This window comes from Dasypus novemcinctus, chromosome 6 (assembly GCF_030445035.2).
Source record: "Dasypus novemcinctus isolate mDasNov1 chromosome 6, mDasNov1.1.hap2, whole genome shotgun sequence".
NCBI lineage: Eukaryota > Metazoa > Chordata > Mammalia > Cingulata > Dasypodidae > Dasypus > Dasypus novemcinctus.
In genome coordinates this window covers 81,959,090-81,986,807 of record NC_080678.1, presented here as the reverse complement: position 1 = coordinate 81,986,807, position 27,718 = coordinate 81,959,090, and the positions used below count along the sequence as shown (strand labels likewise).

The 27,718-nt window shown below is 40.4% G+C and overlaps 1 protein-coding gene across 1 annotated transcript; it reads right to left on the bottom strand.

The window, feature by feature from the left end:
* Positions 1-922: 922 nt before the first annotated feature.
* On the bottom strand, positions 923-26,941 carry OIT3 (oncoprotein induced transcript 3). The gene is made up of 9 exons (XM_058299001.2): positions 26,812-26,941; positions 23,525-23,899; positions 22,513-22,620; positions 16,432-16,554; positions 11,478-11,600; positions 10,170-10,330; positions 7,963-8,378; positions 3,145-3,244; positions 923-1,676 (listed from the first exon to the last, which is right to left on the bottom strand). Exons 1-9 carry the CDS (start codon positions 26,867-26,869, stop codon positions 1,500-1,502), a joined length of 1,641 nt encoding a protein of 546 aa, XP_058154984.1. The 5' UTR covers positions 26,870-26,941; the 3' UTR covers positions 923-1,499.
* Between the last annotated feature and the right edge of the window lie 777 nt (positions 26,942-27,718).

Sequence of the window (27,718 nt, the reverse complement as noted above, 5' to 3'; positions counted from 1 at the left end):
ATGCTAACAATTATTCCCACTGGTGCTGAAGAGATAAAACAGGTGGGGAGGGTCAGAGGTTTACCTGAGGAAGCCAGTGGAGGTGAAGGTCAGATGGCGTGAAGTCACTGAGGTTTCATTTTTTTTCCTCCAGGACCTATCTTGGTATTCCCAGTAAACTAAGTGGTAGAGTCATCCCAAGATCTGAGAGGTAGGTGGAGAGGGCAACCGACAGAGAGAGCCAGGAAAAGTCCCTAAACCTGAGGAGAGTGAGAGACAATTGGCCATTTCCTAAATTGTGGTTCTCCATGCTGACTTCTGATTAAAACACCTGAGGAACTTTACAATAAAAAAATCTCTGGGCATGTGCCTCCGTGTTGGTATTGCATAAACCCTCCTCAAGTGATTTTGATGCACCGTCAGCGCTGAAGACTCCTAATCCAGATTCAGGGGTCAGCGACCTACGGCCAGTGGGCCAAATCTAGCCCAATGCCTGTTTTTGTAAAGTTTTATGGGAGTACAGCCAGGCTCATTCATTTACATATTGTCCCCGGCTGGCTGCGTTTGTGCTTCAATGGCTGAGTTGAATAGTTGTAATAAAGACTATGGCCCGCAAAGCCTAAAATATTGACCATTTGGCCCTTTACAGAAAAAGTTTGCTGACCCGGATCTAGATAATTTCCTCTTTTCCCTTATTTTTGTTAATTCAGCGGTTCAATTAGGAATTTTGGATTGTAGCCATTTTTAAAAAGGAAAAAAACCATTTTTCTGATCTTATGTGAAGCCCAACGTTAGTTTGCATATTAAGAAATTGAATTTAACTGAAGATTATAGTTATCCCTGAAGTTTGATATTTACTTCAATAAACTTTGTTAAGCACCTATAAAATAGAATGTGGTATAATTTTAAAAATCTTTTTCTATTGTGTTACCAGCCTGAAGGCATAGAATGCCAAATAACAGTGCATATGGTACCAAATTTTAATTTTGTTTACAGTTCATTGAACCATTTAAATGCATGTGAATGAATTTATTAACATTCATTAAGTGCAGATCTTTCACTTAGCACAATATAAAAACATGAAAGAAAATATTGGGAGGAGAAAAATAGTATTTTTAAAATTACATACTGTCCTATCGATAAATTTCCAAATCTCCGATAACGGTTCTGTATTTGAACAGAAATTTCAGCACATAATTATTTATATAATTAAGGAGTCATTGGGAATTTTAGTCATAACTTCAAGCAACTATTCAATTTTTAAAGTTATTTCTATTTTGAAATCATTTATACCCAACTTCTCAGAGGTCCTCTTGCATCAGACACTCAGTGTTTTATTGTAGGAAAAAACTGGGGGAAATCGGGTGAAGGCCACCCAGTCCAGATGGCTCAGAAGTGCTGGGACCTTTACTGAGCGGACCAGAAGCCAGAGGGAATCGTGCTGGAGTCAGGATGCTGACGGACGTTCCCTGAGGCTGCGGGGAGCAGCCCGAGGCCGGGGCCGGGGGTGCCGAGCGGCGCTAGTCCTGCCAGTCGAGGCGGATGGGGCCCCCGCTGAGCAGCTGGGCCTGCGCGCCCTCGCCCTCGCCCTCGCCCCCGCCCGCCGCGCGGCGCACTCGCCGGTGGCAGCCCTGCGCGCAGCGGGAGCGCTCATCCAGCATTCCGCAGACCAGAACCCGGCAGTGCAGGAACACTTCCTGAAAAGACGATGCTTTTGATTAATACAAACTGATAACAGCTGCCGCGTGCTGAACCCTTACTATTAGCCACACACTATCCTAAATGTTTCTGAATTTAAGCTTCATGACAACCCTTCGAGGTAGCTGCTATTATTCCCATTTTACAGATAAGGAAACTGAGACTTAGAGGCTTAAAATAGCAACAACAAAAAAGGGGGGGGGGTAGAGGAAAGTGACAAAATTGGAATCCCCCCCAGCCCACCGCAGATGGATTCCGCCACTGTTTGCTTCTGGTCTGTTTTTCCTTTAGGAGGCACCGGAACCCAAGCCCCACCTTCCAAGAGGGAGGTTGGCGCGCAACTGCTTGAGCCACATCGGCTCCCTCCAAACTTGGAATTTAAGTCACATGGATGATTTTAAACCCACATTTCTTCGTTAATGTCCTCATTCTCCCTGTCAAGGTTTGGGCATGACACTTGCTCCCTGGCATTCCTGCTGTAAAGGAGCAGGTCCTTTCTCTAAGTAACTGCCCAAAGTTTACTGCTTCTTTGAGGAGGGGGATCAGGATTAGCCATCATTTTTAGCAGTTGTTCTAGGATAATGATGAGCCTGGAAAGGATGTTAATACACTTAACTGCCATGTGGAAGAGAATGTTGGCCTCTTAAATTTTTTTTTGGTTTAAGTATTTGGACAGCTATACTAAAAAAATAAGAACAAACCCTTCACCTGAACACGTTAGCCTTTCCTATTTAGCCTCTTATAACCTCTGTTCATGTGTATGCATGGTTCTTTTTATCCCGTAGCAGGTTCCATATTCATGTAGAATTACTGAATTTAATTTTATGATTTAACCATTTTTCTTATCTGCTGTTTTCATATTCATCATTTTAATGACTGCTTATTATTGCTTTAAATATATATACTGGAGCCCTGTTTGTCGGGGGGCAGGGGGGGCGCATTTCTTTTCTCCTTCCCTTTATAACAATATTGATATCAACATTTACCCCAAACATTGTTTTTTGCTTTGTGGGTTTTTAAAATTTTTATATTTTAAGAAACCATCAGAATTGGAATTTTCTAGATAAAAGAATATGATTTTATGACTAATATTTTATATAATCACAACTTTCTAGCCACATCTGCTTCCCTATAATGGCATCTTATAACTGCTTTAATTGGCATTTTAAGTACTGTTTTTATTGATCATTTTGCTATTTATCTTTTTTACACATTTTCTGTCAACGTCCTTTGCCCTGTGCCCAACCACAGGCTTTTTCAAACATACCTACCAACAAATTTGAACAAGCACAGTTATTTTTGGAGGGAAGGCAGATTAATTGTGGCATCTGTGGAGGTGTTAAACTTCCAGTATTTTTCGGTGAGGTACTGCAGATCCCAACTTCGCACTGTTAGGATGTCCACATACTGAGGTACCAGGAAGGAGGGCTCAGGTCTGGGGGTTTAAAGTCAAGGTGTTCAGCTCACCTTGTGGTCTTTGCCCACAAACTTGAAGACTGGGACCTGGAAGTGCTTTGCGAGATGATCCCGTGACGTGTACTGCTTTACTGAGTCATCAGAAACACAGCTGAAAGTAGAACAGAGCAAGCCTCAGCCTTGATGGATTAAACAGGGTGGGAAAAGCAATCCAGTCCCACACATTTGGCCCAAGGAGCAGCAGCTGGGTGGAGGAGGCTGGGCTGCGCTCAAGCTTTTTGAGAATGAAGGAGAAACGAAATTACCTCCCTGTGATGGCATCTTCAGACTCAACCCTGCTCGTTTACAATGTCTGTTCTGTTATTCACTGTACCCATAAACTGGGCTGCAGGACTTTCTGTTAAGTTAATGTATTTAAATATTAGCAAAAGCAACATTTATTTAAAAGATAAGTCCCTATTTTCATTTGTAATATATAGCAGAAATTCTGCCATCACATACTTTATTATTTAGAGAAGGCTTTTCTGTAATTAAATGCAATAAATATTTGTTAGGCTTCTTACCTACTAGCCTCTGGAGGGAATACAAAGGTGAGCAAAGCCCCGTTCTTGCCATCAAAGAGCTGCCTAAATGTCTAAGTCTCTTAGAGAATAACTGCTTCTCTTGGGGACAAGTCATTAAATTGTTTAAATTCTTCTTTTCCTGAATTTAATACTAAATTGTAATTTGATATGGTTTGGCGGTTTTAATCTCAGACCTGCTTAAAGAGAAACTCTTGGGTTCACCTCGGGATTAGCTGGGGAAGGAAGCTTCTCTGCACTTTCAGTCTGGAGCCAAGGTTTTAGACATTTATGAAACTTTTTAAAGGCCAAGCACACATTCATATTATCTTTTCCATCCTGAATTCTAAAAAAACCTTTTTTATTTTTCCAAGTATAGTTTCCTCTGTTTGGAAACCTGATTGTTCCTACCTATCAGGCCAAGGAAGTGGGAATCAGCTCTAAAAGCCTATAAGCCTGGATACTTGTTCCATGTGCTTACGGGTGGCTTTCTATCAAATAAAAGTACTTAAAAACAAGGCATCATGACTTTTATTACTACCAGTGCCTTATTCCACTGAAATGAAGAGGATCTAAATAGATAACATGGTTACTGTTATTTCTCATATTTATTTTACTTGTTTTCATTTTTCTGAGGTGAAATTAAATTTATATCGTCTTCTGATTATAATAAATATCTACTACAAACCTAATCTGTGTAAGACACTCTGCTAGGTGCCACAGAGGATATAAAAATGACCAATATGGTCTATGACTTCAGGAACTTTTACTCCTGTATCTATAATAACAATAGTAACCACTTGATATTAAAATGGCACCTTTCATTGAAATTCCTTGGCATTTTCACTTCATCTTACCAAAAAATACTATTACCATTTTTTAAGAAGAGAAATGAGGCAGAAAGAGTTATAGAGTAACACATCACAGAATAGAACCCAGGAAAAATTCTGACTCTTGATTTGATGCTTGCTGTTCTTAGATGCTATTTCAACTCCAAGTTTATGTGCTATTAGGAAGTAACAATGGTATAGGATGAACCAAAGTAACTGATTATCCAAAAGTCATTCAATATTTGATTTGGAATTCAATGTGCTTCTTTTTCTGGAGATTAACAATTATATTTTGTTTAGGTTAGTATTAAATTATTTGTATTTTCAGAACATATTCTAACTGAAACTAGAGGGAAAGGATTCAAATCTAAATATTTGGGGGAAATCAGCTAGATTTAGATTTAAATTTAAGCTGAGGTCAATGCTAGAAAAAACACTAACTTTGTAAATATAAGCTAAACTATATTATACTTACTTTAGGCCTTTGGACTAGCTCCAAATTATTATTATAAATACACATTCAACAATTTATTAGACAGATATTCACTGAACTCTTACTACATGCTAGGCATTGAGGAAGAAGGAAAAGGAGGAAGGCTTCTGGTTCTGATTTATAAGGAGTAAGGGAAGGTAAGTAGAGGAAATAAACCGAATCATGAAGGACCAATAAGAATCAGACAGGAAAAGAATCAGGATGGCGAGAGACATAAGACAGGGTTTGTGAATTCCAGTAATTCTTTTTGGCAGGAGAATGGAAGAAGCATGAACCTGGAGAAGGCCGAGGTTAGAGGGTGAAGAGTCTAGTGAGAGTCTGAATTTTATTATAGGGGATTAACTCTTCTACATTATTATTGTGCAGTGCTATCAATGGGACTGTTTGCCTTTTTCTGAATAGACCAACACTACAGTGTTGTTGTTTTTGTACTCTTGCCTATGTTTTTTAAGCACTTCCCATTCTTCTGTGGCATGTTTTTATATTTTGCTTTGTATGTGCTCTGAACTGGAAAACTAGTGCAACTTAATTAAACTGTTTAAAATAAAAATAGTTTTTAAGTGAGGGTCTGAATAACAGACACAGAAATAAATTTCATGAGCTTTATTGAGTTTGCAGGTTATCTCAGTAAATGAGATGTGATTATACATTTATTTCTGCAAAACTAAGTATGAACGGCAGGAGAAAACTTCTGGGGTGATAGAAATAATTCATTACCTTGATTGTAGTGATGGTTTCATGGGTGTATATTGCCAAAACTTTTGAAAGTGTACATTTTTAAATACATATAATTTACTGTGTGAAAATGGTACTCCAATGAAGCTTTGAATTTCTTTTAAAAGAACCAAAATCCACCCCCACAAAAAATAAACCCATACCATACTTAGCATTGAGTATGTTAAAGTCACTGAAAAAAATAAAAACCGACACTTCTACTTTTATTTTTAGACTTTCTGAGGTTCACATTAAAATGGCAAGAAAGCCAAGGGTACAGATGCCGGTGAGACATTTTACTGACCATCAAAGCAGCTCAGAATGATACATTTTCATATGAAGAAACTGAGCTGAGGAGACTGCAGGGCTATGGGGCTAAATGTACTCCTGCTTAAAACTGAACCAACCAAAGGAAATAAAGAGCCATTAAAGGGTTTTCAGCCGGGATGAAACAAGAACATATTTTCCTTTTGAATAGATTCATGGGCTGCGTGGAGCTGAGATTTGAGAGTTGGGTTTTTGAGGCTGTGTTACGAGGCTCTTTAACTGTCCAGGCAGAGGACAATAAGGGCGGGAATGAAGGTGATAGAGGAGGTGAGGCTGGGGCTTTGCTATTTTTTTTTAAGGCTCTTCTGTTGATTCTATTATGCATCAGGACTGAAAATCCCCATGCAAGAGACGGCCCACAGCAGGCGAGGATTGCCTGTGTGAAACCTGGAGAAGTAAAGCAAAGGGGAGCCTTCCAGGAGCCTGCTGGGCCACTAGCAAAAGGCACCCCGAGGCACACTTGGGCAGTCTTTCTAGATCATTCCCCCTTTGTAAGCTGCAATTCTCCACCCTATCTGAGACTATGTCCCATCTGGCATTTAAAACAAGGAAGGAATTGATGAGATACTACCACTAATTTTGGGTTTGAGTGTAATTCCTAGCAATTTGAACAATGGGTGTGCTAGGCTTCCCTAGAGTTCCCATTCCAAGGACAATTAGGACATTTATGGAAATCTCTTTTGTATAAAACAAATGAGGGAAGCCTATTTGGCTCAATGGATAGGGCATCCGCCTACCACAAGGGAGGTCCAAGGTTCAAACCCAGGGTCTCCTGACCCATGAGATGAGCTGGTCCATGTGCAGTGATGATGGCGCAAGGAGTGCCGTGCCATACAGGGGTGTCCCCTGCATAGGGGAACCCCTCCCGCAGGGAGTGTGCCCTGCAAGTAGAGCCACCCCATGCAATAAAAGCGCAGCCTGCCCAGGAGTGGTGCCGCACACACAGAGAGCTGACGCAGCAAGGTGATGCAACAAAAAGAGACACAGATTCCCCTGTGCCACTGACAAGAATACAAGCGGACACAGTAGAACACAGAGCGAATGGACACAGAGAGCAGACAACTGGTGGGCGGGGGGTTAAAAATAAATAAAAAATAAATCTTTAAAAAAAAAGCAAATGAAAACCAACTTCACTTGATCTTTCTTTCGCTAAAATATTCCAAGTACTTTTCCCTCCTTCACTACCAAACTTCTTAAAAGAGGAGTCGATACTTGCCACCTCCACTTCCCTGAATAAGGATTTGAGCCCACCTGGCATCTGTGCTCTACCCTCTCTCTGATCAGGTTAATCAGTCCTATAGTTCCAACTATAAACAGGAGATTCTCCATTCTTTCTCCTCCCCGCCCTGTTCTGGAGATGACAGCATTCTCGGCTGCCCTCTGAATTGCTCTTCTTGTGTATCCTGCAGGTGCTTTAAATTCAACATAATTATTTCAAATCATGGGAAACGGACTTTGGCCCAGTGGTTAGGGCGTCCGTCTACCACATGGGAGGTCCGCGGTTCAAACCCCGGGCCTCCTTGACCCGTGTGGAGCTGGCCCATGCGCAGTGCTGATGCGCGCGTGCCGCTGACGACAACAGAAGTGGACAAAGAAACAAGACGCAGCAAAAAGACACAGAGAACAGACAACCGGGGGAGGGGAGGGGAATTAAATTAAAAAAAAAAAATTCGAATCACCAAGTCCCATATTTTTACGTTTGCTTTTCCATCTTTGTCCTTTTGCTTTGGTTAATGACATCGAGTCATCACCCAAGCTAGGTGCCTTGCAGTCGTTTCTTACTCCTCACCCCCTCCCCAGTTTCGGTCTCCAGAATGTCACTACAAGGTTTCTGAGCTAGTGAAGAGTTTTGCAGAGTGCAGTTTCAGTAAATGACTGAGTAAGCAGGTGAACCCAGAGGCTGCAGGGAACAGGGCATAAAGACAAAGGTGAAGAAGATAGTTACCCATCCTGAATAAGGTAGTACTTCAGGATCTCATCGATCTTGGACGTGGGGGTGGCAAAGCAGCTCTCCACCAGGCTCTCGAGGCCATTCACGTGCACCAGGGGCTCAATGCCAAAGTAGAGGGAGTCGTGAAGCTTGAGGGTGGGCAAAGCCTCCCGGTAAGGCTCTTCAAACTCGTTGTCCTTGAAGATCTCCAGCGCGAAGGGGAAGATGCCATGGTTGCGGCTCCTGATTTCTAGTGGGGTGCTGCGAAGGTTGGGAACGTAGCCCTCAGAGATGGTGTACAGGCGGGGAAACTCGCAGGCCACCGGGATCAGCAGTTTGCTGGTTCGGATGATGAGGTCGCCGCTGCTTCCTGGGGTCTGCTTGGGTAGTCCCGTCACAAGATTGCTTGCCACGATCTTGTCATTCACCACCTGAGCCAGGGCAGGATGAGAGGAAGAAAGAGATTTTACTTTTATTTGCTCAGAGGGACTTTTTCCCCCCTCTTACCTTAATATTCTCCAAGCTTCAAAACACATTAGAGCAGGGGTCCTTAGCCTTTTTTGCCATGGACCCCTTTGCTAGTTAGGTGAAAACCACAGACCCCTTTCTGAGTCCACACTATACTGTGTATTATTTAATAATATGTCACACCCGCACCAACACATCCCCACAAGAATAATGTTTTTTTGAATTTCAGTTCAAGCTCATGGACCCCTTGTTAAGAACCCCAGCATTAGGGGTTTGATTGCCTAAGCAATCAGAAGCTTTGTTTCATGGCTTTTCCTTTTGTTAGTAACATGCTCTGACGATTAAAGAGTTTTACACATAACGTCATGGCCAACCCACACATTATTTTGAAGTATTATTCATAAAGTCCAACCTATGCAGAATCAGCTCTGATATTTTGGAAAAGAACAGCTTCTGAATATTTCTCCAGGAATCCTAGAGCTGGTGATCCCGCTGCATATGACCTTGTCCTGCACACGCACGTGTCCATGTGTACAAATGCAGCCATCACATTTAGGCAGATGATTTTCAATTCTTTATTGCCAGCCTCACCCACCCTCCTGTGCATCAGAAAGTGATGCCAACTTATTACAGGGACATTGCCATTTCATGTTCCACATATACAATAAACACAACTTGTCTAAAGTGGGACCACCTTCTCCTCGAACATCTCTTCTCAAGTCTAATTAGCTCTCTGCTTTTCACTTAGTAGGATTTGATAAATGAACATCTGTTTACTCAAATGATTGCAGTCAAACAGCCACTGAACTGATCTCTTGCAGCCCAGTTCTGGTTTCTCTGACCATCTTGCACACTCAAGACTTCATCACAACAGTCTCCGCGTAACCCCATTTCTGTGGGATAAAGCCCAAACTCCTCACCTTAGCACATGAGGTAGACCTTTGGAAGCATAGTCCACCACCCATCCACTTTCCCAGTTTCACCTGATGTGAATTCCCCACCAGTCAGGCAGCATAGCCCATTGACACAGCATAGCCATAAGCATTCCCAACTCTGAGATTTTGCTCACTTGTTTCCCATCTGAATTGCCCTTCTTTCCCTCTTCACCTGTGAAAACCACGCATATCTTCAAGCCCAATTCAGGTCCCATTTTTCTTGACTACTCCAGTTTTTGGCCTTTTTCTAGACTCCTACAGCATCTGTCATTATTGTATGTGTGTTGTCATCTTACTACTACTGTGTAATTTTCTAAAAGGAGTGAATTTTATTTCACAGATGACACATACTCTTCAGCGCAGGCTGTACACGTTTTTGGATGAATGTACAAACCTTTTACTGAAACCTGGTTCAATACTTGTACTCACCTGCAATATCACAAATGATATCATAAATATCATCTCTTTTAGTCACTGTTCTTCAAGTGACTGTAAAATAACTTTTCAGAGGGGAAACAGCCGGCCTTCCGGTAATGCTGGCACCAATGTACTCAGGCAAATGTCTGCACATATTAGAGACTGAGCTATGTGAGAGCTGGAAAACACAGGCTTCTTCTCAACTCCCTGTCTTCACAGTGCTAGGACCATGGCAGATGCCCACCAGCATGTGTGTTAAATGAATGGTGTAAGTTGTGATGAGCTCAGTTCTTGCATGTGCAAATATTTCATCTAAGGCACAGGCCACACCACCCTCTGCCAACTACCTCCCAAATAACGGGCTTGTGGGCATTCCCTGAGTGTCCTCCAGGAGGAACCTACATCCACCACAGTGCCACACGACTTGAGGGAGAAGAAGAGGTTGACGTGGGTGCCGTTGGACACTCCTCGGCAGGAGGTGTTGGTCAGGAAGAGCTCCAGACCTCCGACCAGGTCCCTGGGGACGCTCACTTCAATGGCATTCGACTTGCACAGCACAGGGACTGCAGCGAAAGGGGACACTGTTAGAAATGGGGAGCCTGGACTGGGAGAAAGGGTAAGGGAGGCTTTCAGGAGTAATATTACCCTCACGAAACCTATGCTTTTTGTTTTATCCTCAGGGAAACCTATGGGGTTCAAAACAATTTAGCGAATAAAACTAGAACTTCCAACTCCCAAAATTGTGGGCAAGTTATGCTCCTCAAATATATTGTTCCTGAATTATGAAATCTTTTGTTCAACTTCCAACTCTACAGACATTATTTCAAAGCTGTGGCTAAAATAACTCCATGAAGCGAAACACCTAAAGGATTTACTTTTTTCCACAAATGCAATTTATTGGCAGTACAGAAAAAGCACTGCTTTGATATAGGCTTAAACTACATAACAGTATTGCTTTGACTTTACGATTAATTATTGCCCCACAGAACAGAGGTGATAAAAGCAATGTTAGGACACTTGGGGAAGGCTTCCAAATTATGCTTGCTCAGTAAACCGTAAACGTAGATGATAAATTCCACTTTAACTGAATATAAAAAAGATTGCTTTCCTTTAGTGTTTCTGAATTTACTTCTTCAGACTCTGCAAAACCCTAAAAGGAATACTTATGGGTACTGTCAGAGTCCAATATGTGAGGAAAAGCATAACAATGGTATAGTATAAAGAAATCAAAGATAGGTGTTCATTAAATATTTGCTAGATGAATGAATTACTATGTTGGCCATCAAGAGCTAGAGTCCCAGAAAATAGTTCTCAGAGGATTGTTGATACTTGTTGAAGGGAGAAGAATCAGTTCCTTAGGGCTCTCAATTTAGTTTCCCAGCCTAATTATCTGTTAGAAAAGCTAAGACATTAGTTATAGAATTGCAATGATGTCTTATACTTCCACAGTGAGTGTTAGTTTTACAACGATTAATAATAATAGAAGTAACAGAAAAAAAAATCAAGGGTCAAAAGCAAGGGAAATCAACTTTTTGGCTATTTTTTTTTCTTTAAAGATCTTCCCTTTTGAATGATTTCAGAGTGATGATTCAGGGATTTGTACTGCCCAAAGAGCCGGTGTTCTCAGAGGTGGGAATCTTGACACACCTGGTGAGGAAGAGGAGGAGGAAGCTTAAACGGGAGCAGGAGCTGGGCCCGTCCATGCACTACCTTGGCAAGTGTGGCTGTCCTCAGACAGCACCAGTCCCCGGGGACATTCGCACTGATAGCCGCTCTCTGTTGTCAGACAAGAATGGCTGCAGCCACCATTCTGATTATGGCATCCTTCAATATCTGCAGTAGAAACCAAAAGAAAAACGAACCATCTTGCAACCCTCTTTCCCAAGAGTCCTGGTTCTTAGGATGGCACTTTGTACCAGAGAATGTATACAGTACTTAACTCATCTCAGTATTCCTGGGGTCCAGCCCATGGCCTGAGATATGGAGACAAGCCCTCAAAAAGATTTATTCAATGTTATAGCTACAAAGAGCAATCTTACAACATCTCAGCTCTACCCACCAATAGCTTACCTATTTTCTTTCTAGAGGAACAACAATAACAACAAAAACAATCCACTTAGAAGGTTTTTTGCTGAAATTTGGTATAACTGAGCCCTAGTGATACTTTTAAAAGAATTAAACTTTTTATTTTGAAAGAATTTAAAATGTAGAGGACAGTTGCAAAAATAACTTATAACTCATACAGAGAACTCTAACATACCTCTCATGCAGATACCCAGATCCATCAACTTTTAACATTCTGCCATATTTGCCATATCATTCTTTCCATCCATCCCTCCATCTATCCATCTGTCCATTTATCTATCATCTAAAAACGTGACAACAATTTGTATTCATCATGTGCCTTGAACACTTACATCTAGTGTCTTAGCGTGCTAAAGGCTGCCAATGCAAAACATCAGAGATGGGTTGGCATTTATAATGGGATTTTATGAGGGTGAAATCTTACAGTTACAAGGCTATGAAAATGTCCAAATCAAGGCATTACCAGAGATGTTGTGTCACCAAAGGTGACTATTGGCCATCCTGGACTCCTGCCACATGGCAAGGCAAAATGGCAGCTGGTCTCTGCCGAAAATGAGCCTCACTTCCTCCCTGAGCTCAGCTGTAGGCAACCAGGCATTCGGCTGATTTGTCAGCCTTTGGGACCCTCTCTCTCACGCTCTCAACCTCTCGGCTGCAGGCAATCCTGGAGTCCTCTCTCACATGGTAGGGTAAAATGGCAGTTCTCTTTCTGTGTTTCTGCATGTTTCTCCTATTTCTACAGGACTCCAGCAAGAGGGCCAAGACCCGCCCTGCGACATGCCTCACTGAATTCAAAGGCCCCCAACTGAATTCAATCCAATCAAAAGGTCCCACATTCACAGGAACAGATCAACTCTAAGAACATGATCTTTTCCAGGATTCACAAAAACTTGAAACTGTCAATTCCAGCAATACTTCTTGTTTAATTTTTCCCCAGAGAGGTGATGTATAGACGTTTATTATATTTAAGATGTAATTTGCAGAAACAGATATCAAAAGTCACTTTTAATTAAACTTATTTTAGAATTTTTAAATCTAAAGGTTAAAGATTTATATTTACAGAAAAGTTGCCAAAGACAGTAAAGAAAATTCCTATATATCCCACACCGTTTCCACTATTGTTTACATTTTACATTGCTCTGGTTCATTTTGTCTCACCTGAAGAGCCCATATTGATACATTATTATTATCTAAAGTCCATACTCTTTTTTTCTTTTTTTCCTTAGTTTTTATCTGTTTCAGAGTCCCATCCAGGATATTATATTACATTTACTGGTCATATCTCTTCAATCTTCTTGACTGAGAGTTTCTTAGACTTGTCCTTGTATTTGAAGAGTTGATGGTGTGGAGGATTACTGGTTATGCATTTTGTAGAATATTCCTCCATTTGGGCTTGTCTAATGTTTTTCTTATGTTTAGACTAGGATTATGAATTTTTGAGAGGTAGACTCAAAAGTCATTTCTTAATGGCTGTAACATTTAATCTACTCTATTTGAAATTTTATAGAGCATAATTGATGTGAAAAGAATTGACAGATTATAAATTCAACCGGATAGGCTAGATGGATCATAGTTATTGAAAACTGTTTGGATCACCAGCCCTCTCTTCGAATTGCTATGAGCATACTGGAAACACAGCATCTTGTGCCAAAATCTCATTACAAAAATGGGACCTGGAAAATGCACAAAGAGAGTATATATTTAACAAAGCTCTTGGTGACATTCTTTTTATGAGGCAATTTTAAAAAGTTTCCTTTTTTAATGTTTTGCATTTTCAAAAAGATATTCAGTCAAATGCAAAAAGAAAAAATATTCAAATGAAAATTGAAGAAACAACTGCATGACTTCAAAGTTGGCAGAAGAAAAATAATGACCTTTGAGGGCTCAGGGGTCATCAAATTCTGGCCTGCTACATGTTTTATAAATAAAGTGTTCTTGGCACACAACCCCACCCATTCATTTCTCTATTGTCTATGGTTGCTTTTGCCCTGTAAGGGCAGAGAGGAGTAATTTGGGCAGAGATTCTATAACCCATAAAGCCTAAGCCTAAAATGTTTACTATGTGGCCTTTATAGAAAAAGTTTGCCAACGCCTGTTGTAGGAGAAGATAATAGAAAGAACTGTTTTCAAATCATGTGAAATGCTAAAGGAAAGATACAAGTTGATTTCTAGTTAAAGCCATAACTCTCTCAGTTCAATAACCATGACAAATATTACTTCTTTTTTAAAATTTATTTTTCACTTATATTTTAAAACTTTAGACAAATATTATTCCTTTGGAACATTAGTGAATTAACTAGGGATAAATTTATTTCTGTGCAATGCAGAGAAAAAATAACCTTGCAATGAATTAATCTTTGCAAAACTTAAGAAAGTGTGGATGTGGCTCACATGGTTGAGTGTCGGCTTCCTACATCCAAGGTCCAGGGTTCAATCCCTGGCCCCAGTACCTCAAAAAAAACCAAAAAACAAAAAAACAGAAAAGAAAGACTAGAATATATATATTTTAAAAGTATAAAAGTACTCCTGCAGGTTTTTGAAACAGCTAAAAATTATATATAACAGTGTAGAAGAAAGCATGAAATATGCTATGTTAAAAATCAACATTAATGAAAATTTCCTTAAAAATAACCTTGAAGTTCAGTGGTTGAGCACCTGCTTTCCATGCATGAGGTCCCAGGTGAACCCCCGGTACCTCCTTAAAAAAACAAAAAACAAAACAAAAAACTTAAGTTGATTAATTTTACTGAGTCTCAATGTCAATATTTGCAAAATAAAGGGATTGGACTAAATGTTAATTCAAGATATTTCCAGTTCTAAAAATGCAAAGGACAAAATAAACCTAAATTCTAAATTGTGTAAATGATATGTCTTTTAGGAGGATATAACAAAGTGTTTAGAATGGATATAACTGGCAAGTGGGAATGTGGTCATTTTAATTATCTTCCTTTTACTGCTGTGTATTCCTTCTATGACCATAATGCCTTTATAATAAAACAAAACAAGTTGTCTAAAAATAAACAATACAGTTTATATTTTAAAAGAAGATAAAATTATCTAACAGTCTCACTAAAACAAACATGTTTGGGCCATCAGGAAAATTTAAGGGTTATAAATAGGAATATGAATCCTGAAATTCAACTCAATATAATTTGTATCTCCTGGTAAAATATTTTTCAGTTATGATGATTAAGTTTTAAGATTATATGAGGATTAACTGTAAAATTTCCAATAAAGTGCTCATCAAAAATTACAAATGTTCTTCATGGAATATTTCATTAATGTTTAAATATGCAAAGATTATTACATAAAATAAGATTTAAGGGGGAGTGAAGACATTATCCTTATTCAATAAAATTTTAAATAAATTTAATCTTTTTATAAGGGATAATAGTTTAATAATCTGGTTAATGGTCCATCAGTTAATAATGCAAACTTTATTGCACAAAGTAAAATGTGGGTACTCGCTATAATTTTTTCCTTCAGGATAGTATTTTATTATTTTGAATCTCAAATAAAATGAACTCTTTCAAGCAATACTGCAGCTCTATTATGCCACAAATTCAGTTTTCCTGTAGGACAAATTATATGTCTTCTGTACATAGAAATGATTATGATATTTCTCTCCTGATAATCTGCAAAGGGTTATTTTTGTCCCTCAACTAGCAATTAATGAGATTCAGACTTATTAAAAGCAGAAATGAAATTTTAGTTGTGCTAATTTGCAGGGCAAATATGACTTAGAGAAGGGACATTAAGTTTCATCACATAATAAAGGTAAGCAATTTCCATTTCAATTATTTGATATATATTACTAATTTTATTTATGTAATCATATAAAACGTATATAGCATTTCTGCTATCAAATTATTTTAGTCACCTCCAATAAACGTACTAATCTCCAACAAAAGCAAAGCATCCAGGTCAAAAAAAAAAAAAAAGGTTTCATGTAAACCAGGGTTCCCCAAACTTCCAAGATGGTAAGAATCACCTATGGAACTTGTTAAAAAACAAATCCCAAGGCCCTGCCCCAGCCCCAGTGAACCAGAATCTCCAGGAGAGAGGCCTGTGAAGGGCTAGGTTTAAAAGCTTCCCCATCAGGGACTGGACAAACACTGCTGTCAGTCATCTGTTTTGCTTCCTGCCTAGATTATCTTGTTACTTTAGGTGTGCTCCTGGTGTCGCTGGAAGCTATTTAGAAACGCAGTATCACCTCCAACCCCAAACCTACCGAATCAGAATCTGCATTTTAACAAGACCCCTAGGTGATTCATAGGCACATTCAAGTTTGAGAGACATGGAATACTCTATTTTTATTGCCCAGATAAGAATGCGGTTCTCTGCCTCTTGCAGAATGGCAATAATTCCTTCCTGTTAAATCTTGGAGACAAAAACCAACACTGCTTCTGTATGCAAACACGAGTCTCCTCAACCGATGAATGCTTTTGGTAATTTCTTTGCACACAGAAACTGTTAACTCTCTCCTAACAGTAGGCAATTTCATGAACGTCAAAAAATACACCAATGACTGAGATGGAGCTCTTGATTTGAATTTGAGTCCCTTCTTACTCATTCTCACCTTCACAAGTTTTGCCATCACTTCTTAGCACTCGGCCAACCCCACACTCGCAGCGGTAAGAGTTTTTTAGGTTTACACAGATCTCACTGCAGCCACCGTTGTTTTGCTCACATTCATTTTCATCTGTAGAATAGAAAGCACACCATTTACATACTGTTGAACGACTATCTTTTCTCAAGCCTCTTAGCAGAATAGCCACATCTTTTCAGATTGTTTTGATCCACTTTCCATAGCCCCTGCACAGTGACCCAGTACAATCACTATTACCACTCTCACCTCCTCAACCAAATGATTTGTTCATTTGTCCTCTGCTGGGGTGGAGAGGACCTAACTGCTTGCCAATTCTTTCCTCTGAAAGGCAAATCTGGGCAAACACTGTTCCTTTGGGTCCAGAGTATACCTATTTGAATATCACTTTCTCCCAGCAGTTCCTGAAATATTGCTCAATAAATACTTTAAAACCAAATTGCGTGGCGGTGGTCTTGGCCCAGTGGTTAGGGTGTCCGTCTACCACATGGGAGGTCCGCGGTTCAAACCCCGGGCCTCCTTGACCCGTGTGGAGCTGGCCCATGCACAGTGCTGATGCGTGCAAGGACTGCTGTGCCACACAGGGGTGTCCCCGCGTAGGGGAGCCCCACACGCAAGGAGTGCGCCCCGTGAGGAGAGCCACCCAGAGCAAGAAAAGTGCAGCCTGCCCAGGAATGGTGCTGCACACACGGAGAGCTGACACAAGATGATGCAACAAAAAGAAAACACAGATTCCCGTGCCGCTGACAACAACAGAAGCTGACAAAGAAGAAGACAGCAAAATAGACACAGAGAACAGACAACTGGGGTGGGGTGGGGGGGGAGGGGAGAGAAATAAATAAATAAATAAGTCTTTAAAAAAAAACCAAATTGTGTTTTAAATGCATTAAAGGAGCTTCCATTGATGAAGGCAATGCCTGATAAAAATATCCATAAGCAGGGAAGTGGACTTGGCCCAAGGATTGGGGTGTCCGTCTACCACATGGGAGGTCCGTGGTTCAAACCCTGGGTCTCCTTGACCCGTGTAGAGCTGGCCCATGCGCAGTGCTGATGCGCTCAAGGAGTGCCGTGCCATGCAGGGGTGTCCCCCGCATAGGGGAGCCCCACGCGCAAGGAGTGCACCCCGCAAGGAGTGCGCCCCGTAGGGAGAGCTGCCCAGCGTGGAGGAAAGTTCAGCCTGCCCAGGAATGGCGCCGCACACATGGAGAGCTGACACAACAAGATGACGCAACAAAAAGAAACACAGATTCCCGTGCCTGCTGGCGGCAGAAGCAGACAAAGAAGAACACTCAGCAAGTGGACACAGAGAACAGACAGCTGGCGGGGAGTGGGGGAAGGGGAGAGAAATAAAATAAATAAATAAATCTTTAAAAAAAATCTGTAAGCAGTCTTGAGTTACAATATGAAAAATTGCCCTCAAAATCTATTTTAAAAATTGGGATATTCTTACATTGTACTTAAGCAATGATTAACTTTTTTAAAAGAATCTGATTAAATATATGGTCTCTCACCACACACACACGAATGCAACAAAGGGGCCTGAACTACGTAGAACCCCTTCCTTCTACAAAGAAAGGGAAGCTTGTGAGCTAAATTTGTCATGGCCCTCAGGAGTAACCCACATGGATGTAGTATGGAAGCCAGGGCCTGGGCTTAAACACCCAGGAGATGAGAGGAGGGTGTCAGCTCCTTGGGTCCAGGAGAGAGTATGTGGTGGACCTGAAACCCCTGCTTCAGTCCAGGACCCTGGAACAGGAATCCTCCCAATGCGATGGGGAGTAGAAGAACCACCCACAAGCCCAGGGAAAGCAACCAGGAAGCTCTCTGCTTGAGGCTCCAAGTCAGAGAGAAACCTTAAAGGAAATCAAAACCCAAGTCAGGGCCCTGACATGGCTGCAGTATCCACACAGCATGGAAATCCTGAACTTGAGAAACTGATGTAAAATTTGCTCCGGACTCGAGATGCTTCCTGACACCTGACAAGCATTTGAAAAACTGCTCTGCAATAAGACTTAAGGTGAAACTTTATGACTGAAGGTGGTTTGTCATAAAACACAACATGCGAGGAGATAATCCACTATGAGAAAGAGTTGTAAAAGGTAACAGGAAGCATTGCACCTCAAGAACTGGATCTAACAGAATAATCCAGAAAAATTTATAACATAAGGATTTTTTTTTAATTACTGAAGAGAAAAAAGAAAGAATAGAAACCAAAATGAAAGAGGGGTATGAAACGAGGCAGGACTGGAGAAAAATTATAAAATGAAAATTATAGTTGATGAAATTAGAACCTCAGTCAAAGTCCTTTCTTCCCCTTTCCCTCATTATGCTGCCTGGAAAGTGGGTGGTTAGAGCACTAGCAGCATTCCTGCATGAGAATGCAGCCACACCTGAAGGACCGCAGAGCAAGCAGGAAGCGGCTTAGGTCCCTTAGAGGCCTCAGTACCACGCCTGGGCTGCTTCACTCTGGACTGTTTTGTTGTAAGCGAAAAATAAACTTATACTTATTTAAGCCATTGATATTTTGTAGTTTCTTATTCGCAGCCCAACTTATATACTCTATGCCCAAAGAGTTCCACTATATTGTATATACCCTAGAGAAAATCACCCACATCACTAAACTGTTATTTTTATGTTCATTGTAAGAAGACAAAACGATGCTGTATAAAAGCATAAAAACATGGGCCAAAAGATCACACAATAACTTTAAGGCAGTGATTACCCCTGGAGGATAAGAGGAAAATGGAACGAAATGAGATGACATTACTTGTATCTATAAAATTTTATTTCTAAAAAAACAAAACTGAAGCAAAATTTATCTATAGTAAAGTCTGGGAACGTGCATATCTGCTATGTTATTTTCCTATATACTCTCTGTCTGAGAAAATAGATATAATTTCAAATAATTAAAATATGTTTCATTAAAATAAAAACTAAAGGGAAATTAACACATGCCTATAAACACAACACTTTGCCTGTAATGCTAGAAGATTCATGAGCTCCCTGAAGCTCATATGCCCCAGTAGGAACTTGGGGCTTTTCTATGGGCTGATAGGCAAAGATATCCAAGACAAATGGTTAAGTAAGAGGTTTGTAATATGTGTATGGTGTGCTACCTTTGGTATAAAAACAAGGAGCTTAACATACACATTTGTATTTTTGTATTGTTAAGAAGAAGCTCTGGAAACAGCAAATTGGGAGCAGATACCTGAACATTTCGCTGTATACATTCATATGCTATTTGATTTGGGAATCCTTTAAATATATTACCTATTCAGAAATTATTAAACAAAAATGAAGAAATGAAAACAACTCTTGGCTTAAAAGGAAGGCAAATATTTCTCAACAGATTCGGGAGCCGGGAGTGGGGGGTGGGTGAGGTCACAGGAACTAGTCTTCCCTTAACCCAAACCTTTTATCATTATGTCACATAGCCAAAACGGACCGCGCGAAACCCCTGGCTGATAAAGCTGTTAAAGGTAGTGAAGCCGGCTAGTAAGATAGGGAATCAACAGATGGATCTGCAACCTGGCAAGAAGTCCAGGTGAACATCAAAAATCCCAAGATGGCTGCTGGAAGACCCCCACACAAGATTCTGCCATTCAGAACAAGATTTCCTCCAGCAGCCAGGAGAAGCCCCGGATATTCCCTGAGGACTTTACCATTGGACCCTCCTGGGGGATTGATGGTTGGGGGTAATCAATCAAAACAGCAAACTCCTCCTCTACCATTAGAAAAGGGGTGGAATAATGACTGGTTCAAAAAGCAGGCATGAGGCCTGAACACGCTCTCTTGCTTTTGGAGCCCTGCTCGTCCTTTCACCCTGTCCCAGTGCCTGTCCTGGTGCCTATCTGCGCGCCTGTTCCTGCCCTCTGCGCCCTGCTCTCACCGTTTTTCCCCTGCCATGATGGCCACGCAAGTAAAACCCGGGCATTTATAATCTATAATGGGGAATTGTAGACTGTAAATCAGCCTCCTTTATCACTTTTCAGCCCCTTCCTCTCTACCTGGGACCCATGTTCTGTTATTTTCTCCCATTTCTCTTCCCTCCCTACCTGAATAAATCACTGGCCTAACTCACCCAGCATACTCATGAAATTCATTTCTGCAGCACAGTCAAGAACCTAGACAAAATCCAGTAACAGTAGGATGTATGTGGGGGTTCATTTCACAGCTGAGATAAAAACAAAAGCTTTTCTAAAATAACAAGCCTTTTATACCTCTTTCACCCAAATCCCCTATCCCATCCTGACCTTGTTACTAATTTTCTTGGGGGTAAGAGGGGCCTGTCCTCCTCTTTTTCTCCAGAACTACTTTAAATATACTTGAGTTTGAGTAAAAAAAAAAAAAAAGCTTCATAACATTAAAGAGAAAGAGAGATGATCTTCAATCTTGGTTTTTTCTACTCTGCTTTCTTCCAGGGATGGGCAAAAGAATACATATATAATTCAACAATGCTGTTTTCCCACAAATAATCTGACTTTGCTTTCTTGCTAGTCAGGGAAGCCAAAATATATTAGTGAAGCTGTGGGAGTATGTCCTTAGATAATTTTAGACCATTTCTGTCCAATAAAAATATAAAGCAAGTGGCATGTGTAATTTTAAATTTTCTAGTAGCCACATTAAAAAAAGAGAATGATGGGAAGTGGACTTGGCCCAATGAATAGGGCGTCTGCCTACCACATGGGAGGTCCAAGGTTCAAACCCTGGGCCTCCTTGACCCATGTGGAGCTGGCCCATGCACAGTACTGATGCACGCAAGGAGTGCCGTGCCACGCAGGGGTGTCTCCCGCACAGGGGGGCCCCATGAGCAAGGAGTGTGCCCTGGAAGGAGAGCCGCCCAGTGCGAAAGAAAGTGCAGCCTGCCCAGGAATGGTGCCGCACACACAGAGAGCTGACACAACAAGCTGATGCAACAAAAAGAAACACAGATTGCGGGTGTCACTGATGAGGATGGAAGCGGTCATAGAAGCGCACGGCAAATGGACACAGAGAGCAGACAACTGGGGGGGGGGGGAAGAGAAATAAATAAAAAATAAATCTTTAAAAAAAAATGAGAGAATGAACAGGTCAAATTAATGTTAATAATATATTTTATTTGACCCAGTACATCCAAAATATTATCATTTGAATATGTAATCAATGTTAAAACAGTGAGATAATTTCCATTATTTTTTATACTAGTCTCTAAAATCTGACGTTTATTTTTCACTTATAGCAGATCTCATTGAAGATGCTAAATGTTCATTATGAAAACTTGATTTGTATTTAAAGTAAAAATAAATTATGGTTAGTATGTTGGCTTGGAGTTATGTACCCCAGAAAAACATGTTCTTAATCTTAATCCGTTTGTGCAGGTGTGAACCCACTGTAAATAGGACCTTTGATAAGGTTACTAAGGTGTGGCCCAACTATTCAGGATGGATTTTAATCCTTTTACTGGAGGCCTTATAGAGAAGGCTGTGGAGAGGGAAACTGGACACACAGAGAGAAGCCACAGAGAGCAGCCAGAAGCTGGTAGTCAGTGGAACCCAGAAGAGAAAGGAGACGATGCCACGATGTGCATCACCATGTGATGGAAAAATCCAAGGAACGCTACAGCTTGACCTGGAGAGAAAGCAAGCCTTTCTAGCTTCTGAAGTCGTGACCCAGTAAATTCCTGTTGTTAAGCCAACCCATTGTGTGGTTTTTGTATTAGCAGCTGGGAAACTGAAACAGTCATTCAAGTTGTCCAAACATTTTTTGGTTTGGCAATGACTAATTATCAGTTATTAAATTTAAATTAATAAAAATTAAAGTTAAAAATTCAGTTTTTCAGTCACACTAGTCATATTTCAAGAACTCCATAGTCACATGTGGCTAGTGGCTCCTATATTAGAATCCCTAAGGCACTATATAAATTTGAGCATGAACCAAAAAGGCAAACACCATTCCAAGTTTTCTAAGTCAGATAAGTCATGCCCTAGAAGAAAATGTTGGTGCTCTGAAGCAGGAAGAGTTTTAGATTTGTGCCTTTGAGCCTAATAGTCTGTCTCATTATGATGAGTTTCTTACCAAAGCATGTCTGTCTGTCAGGGCCAAGCATGGTTCCTGGGGAGCAGGTGCACTCACTGATGTCCAAACAGCTGTCCTGGCAGTCCACTTCACAGATATCATAAAAATCTACGGAAGGACAGAGATCGCCACTTGTTAGGGAAGGACCAAAGGGCACTCTCACTCATGAGAAAACCCTCATGAGTTCTATCAGGGCATAAGAGCTCCTAGCCAACAACAAGGGGATTTGCATTATTTGGGGTTTACATAATTCAGGAGCATCTTCTGTCGTTTTGATTAATGATTCCCAACTTCGGATCCATAGACCTTTTGAGTGGACTTACTGCAAATCTAAAACCTCACCAAGCATCAGCTATAGACTAAATAAACATTGAGGGGGGGGGAGGAGGGGAGAGAAATAAATAAATAACTTAAAAAAAAAAAGAACAAAAAACACTAGAGGGAACTGGGGGGAAATCTATGCAAGGTATGAATAGGAAAAAAAAAACATTAGGTCCCATTCTTCTATGCGCTCTATTTTTTAAAATGTAAACAGACTCTGATGGGCTTAATAATATAGAAATTGATTTAAAAGTATTTCTGATCTCAAGTAGCTTCTTATTACATTAAAAAAAAACCAGTGGATGTGCAGCACAATGTTACCATGTGCATGTATGTTATATATATGTATATCTTAAAAAGGGGTCTTCCATATTAAAAAAAGGTAGATAATTCATTATTTAGAAAACCGAAATCATTTTATTTTCTAATGTTTTGTTTGACTGGAATGAAGGCTGAATAAATTGATCAAAGTCATAGCTTCTTCTCCTTTCTTTTTCTTCAGGAATTTTTCAGAAATCTGAGAACAGATCTCAGAAATGACAAACTGCAGGGAACTGTGGCCTCAAATCAATGTTGCTCAGACTCTGAGATAATATTGTCACCAGTAACTGAATTTCATATGGCATGTTCCCCTTCTATCCGATCTGTGGCCTTGGGAAGAGAGGAGACAGAACAGAGGGTGGGTACTCACGACCACAGTAGACATGAAAGCAGACACTGGGCTTAGTCAGACGATACACGTAGTAGCCTGTAGGGCAAGCCTTGACCTCCACCGTGGTGTTCCAGAGGCAGCAGTTCCCATTGAAACTCGCACAAGCCTGGCGTTGCACAATGCCGTCGCCTTCTAGGGGGTGGCTGCCATTGAGCCAGACTGGTGCATGGGTTCCACAGTGGTTTTCTGGTATGCAGAAGGTGGGCATGGCATCTCCCGCCATCCCCGTGAAGCGGTACCACTCCCCATCCACATGGTTGTCGCATAGGGGTGGACCTTGAGACTCATCGAACTGGTGGTCAGTATTCCTCCATGGCTCATTCAGACTGCTGTAGGCAGAGCAAGGATCTAGGGCTTGGAAGGAAAGGGACACCTAAGAGGCACCTTGTGATGGTTCAGATCAGTGGTACAGTTTAAGTTCATCTTATTGGTCTGGCATTTTGTCTTTTTGGGGTTCAAAAAAGAAATTATCTAAAATCCCCAAAGGCCACTTAAGATTCCTCAAGGTGACTTAAATGTGCTTCATAAATACCTCTTACATAATAATTTCAAACCTGTCTAAGCTTTAGTGTTAGCATTGGACCGAACTTTTTATTCAGAGTGATCATTTGATAGAACTATAGTTGTTCAGACTAAGGGAGGTTAGGATTATAGTCTGTACGCTGCACACATTTAGAGTATTGTGTTCATACCTGGAGGCTGTATTTTATGAAAGCGATTGACAAACTTGGTGTCCAGAGAAAGATGAGTAGACTTAGAAGGGGGCCTAAAAATTATATACCGAGGAAGAAACTGAGAGCTATAGTTTGGAAAAGAGAAGACAAAAGAACGTGCATATCAGTTTTTAAAAATCTGGAACAGGCTCTTGGGAGAGGAATTAGGCATTCTGTTATGAGAACAAGAACAAATTGTTATGGGGAAGCATATTGCAATTCAGCTATCTAGTAATGGGAGAGGCTATGTCACAGTGTGGTAAGCTCCTGGCCTTTGGAAAAATTCAGAAACAGATTGGGCTGGCCATGTGTAAGGAAGATTATAGATCTATTTTTGTATTAATGGGAAGTTTGATTTGATAGTGAAGGTGTAAATCTCATTCCACTGAAAAGAAAAGGCCTTGGGTACACACCAGTTGCTTTGAAATACATAGTACACTGGCAAGCAGACAATCTCAAAGTGATTTTGGTATATATTACACCAGTTTATTAAAAATATCATGAACTTTGTATATTCATAATTAGCCATCATATCACTATCTTAGGTATAACAGAGAAAAATTTTCAAGGACACATTTTTAGTGCATAAATTGCATGAACAAATATCTCATCAAAACTTTTAATGACTAAAGACACCAATATCCCTAATAATCTCCCTGCTTCCCTCTTCTTCAGAGAAACATGGAATTAATTTAGGTAAATTGTCCTTATAAAGAAACTTTGAAACCAAGAAATTCTAGAAAGGAGCACTGACTAGAGAGTACTACCTGATTGAAAGCATGTGACATTACAGGTAGGGAATTCTGTTATATTTTTTTGTGGGCAGGAAATGAATATTAACAAATACTTGCCCAATAAATGGTCATAAAACAAGGATTTTCTAGAAACTATTTTGGATTTTTTCCAGTCTACATTTCCCAGTCAAGTTTACTCTCTATAGTCACATTTAGTAGAGGGTGTAGTCTAAAGCTAATGGCCCCAACAAGGACAGGAGATAAGCAGGATATCACATCCGCAGAAATAAAGCACTTGGCAGGGTTGTGTATTGCAGGATCAGTCCTCTTATTTCGTTAAAATGTTCTTGAGGTGTTTCAATGGGGCACTAGACTATAGTTTGATATCCCTTGAAGGGAAGAAATATACTCACACTAGACGCTCTCCTCTCAGAAGGAAAATTTCTTTCATCTGCTAACAGTTGCAGCCTTTTCTATGAAGCAAGATTTTCAGGGCAATTTCACAGAAATATTTGGTTCATCTCCCTGGCACTAACTTTATAGGAAATGGTTAGCTATTCAACTTTTAATAGCTTTGACAGAAATTCTTAAACCTCTCTCAATAACTATTTCATGATTTATAAAATTCTCCCTTAAATTTAACTGTCTTTTCTTATGCTATTTGTTAAAAGTTCACTTCTTCTCCTGTTGTAGGGGAGATATGGCATGAGCAAGGGAAATTTATCCACCGTCTATTTAAAAATAAATAATTTTTAAAACATTATGGAATTCAGTACTAGGGGCTTTATCACCCCCCCTTCTTAAAAAGATTTATTCCCCCCTCCCCCAATTGTTTTGAGCTTGCTGTCTGCTCTCCGTGTCCATTAGCCGAGTGCTCTCTGTGTCTGCTCATCTTCTCTTTAGGAAGCACATACACAGACAGTGCCCACCTTTTGCCCCCAGCCCCCAAATTCCCCCCTTTATCTTGCTTCTGGCATTGAGTCAAACATCCTAGAAGGGCTGCAAAAAGAGAGGTGGGAAGGTGTGCGGGAATCTGGAGGTGTAGAGGGAGAGTAAGCAAGGAATGAGAGTGGGGAGAAAGGGAGTGGAAGTTGAGGGGAGGACACCTTTAGTAATTAGCAGCAAGTTTTGAGTGATTAATGAAAGTTAGCTCAAGCCTATTCAATGGCCCAAGTTACCTGAAGAAATAAATTAAGGTGAGTAAAATGTTGAGCTACTCACAAGTGCCAAGAAGGATGGTTCTCTCCCCCACCCCATACCTTCAATTAGAACTTAAAAAAATTCTATTTGGAAAAAATAAAGAAATTTATTAGTAACCAGAAACTCTTCTTTGCATTGGCCAGTTTTGCACCAGGCCTGAGGACAGAGACAGTTTAAGATTCACTCGGTCTGTAGAAAAGTTCATACTTTCAGATGCCACGGTTAAGAAGTGTCGTTTCTCCAGACCTGTGCCTTTCATGGGGACATAGCTTTCAGATCCTTACATTCACTCAAGAACCATCTCTACCCTCAACTCTAAATATATATATATATTTGCACTTCAAATTGATTAGAGTTCCTTTCATACATACTCCAAGAAATATTAAGCTTACAGAAAGCTGTGGGATATGGCAAATCCATGGCCATTTGGGATCCCCAGGCAAGAGGCTAGATGGAACTTGTAATCAAAATTCCCTGAAAACATATCTTCATAGGCTATCAGTTACTTTCTTCCTTTATTCTATGACCAGTATTTAAGGTATTGGAATATGGTTCTCAATAATCTGTACATAATAGCACATTCCAACACACTGTGCCAAGTACTTTACAAAAGACTTACCCACTGGTGACCCATGTGTGATCATGAAAATGCAGGCGAGAAGCAGGAATTGTGACATTCTTCTGGATCAGCCAGCAGAGACAGACTGAAAAATCCTCTTACTACTAGTTTTCCTTCATGCCCTTTGTTTCCAAGCACTTTTTAAAAAAAGGTCTCTAGGCTTTTATGAAGAAAAACTTTATCAGTACTGGTAGGGACTTTATCAGAGGAAGAGGATGAGTGGGATAAGGTGTCCACTGCTCTGGCCGTGACCCCAGATAGAAGCATTGCTTTACACTGTCAACAGGGTTATTTTATTATATTTCTCTTTAGGAAAAAAACTCACAATCCCTCATCCTCCTATTGTTTTCTCTCAAGAATTCCCTGCAAAGTATCTTATCCAGAAGGGAACTCTAAATGAGGTACATCCCCTCACGTCAAATCTTGTTTTGTGGTTTCTTCTACTAGGAGTTGACTTCCTAATGTTGCAGTCATAGCATGGGGCACTAAAGGAAGGCAGTATAAAGCCCTTGTTGGAAACAGTAATTAGAAAATGTCTTGGTCAGATAGTTAAGGAGTTTGCAATAGACAGGTGTGAGAGAGGGTCCATATTCTTACCATGGTCTTCTGGTCTCAAAAGCTTTCTAAAAGAATCAAGACTTAAGTTGTTTTTACCAGTGCAAGCAGTAATACCTGTGGTTTTAGAGAGCCTTTCTTCCCCAAACTTAAAAATGCCTTAGTGTTATTTATTTCACTAATGCTCATGCTATGCTAGAGGTGGGAGCTTAAAATTTGGAACTAAACAACACACAGAAAAAAAGGACAAAATTTACCAGTTTCACTTTAGACAAAAGAGGGGGAAACACAGGGACAATCATGTGTCATCAGACCTAGCCTTAGTGATTACAGGTTTGGAGTTTGCAAGGTC

Coding starts and splice junctions, on each gene's coding strand:
- OIT3 (XM_058299001.2), bottom strand. CDS start 26,869: ATGTCACAATTCCTGCTTCTCGCCTGCATTTTCATGATCACACATGGG. Junction 8,379..10,169: donor CGTGTGGCACTGTGGTGGAT/GTAGGTTCCTCC, acceptor GCCCTGGCTCAG/GTGGTGAATGACAAGATCGT. Junction 1,677..3,144: donor TTGTGGGCAAAGACCACAAG/GTGAGCTGAACA, acceptor TCGTCTTTTCAG/GAAGTGTTCCTGCACTGCCG.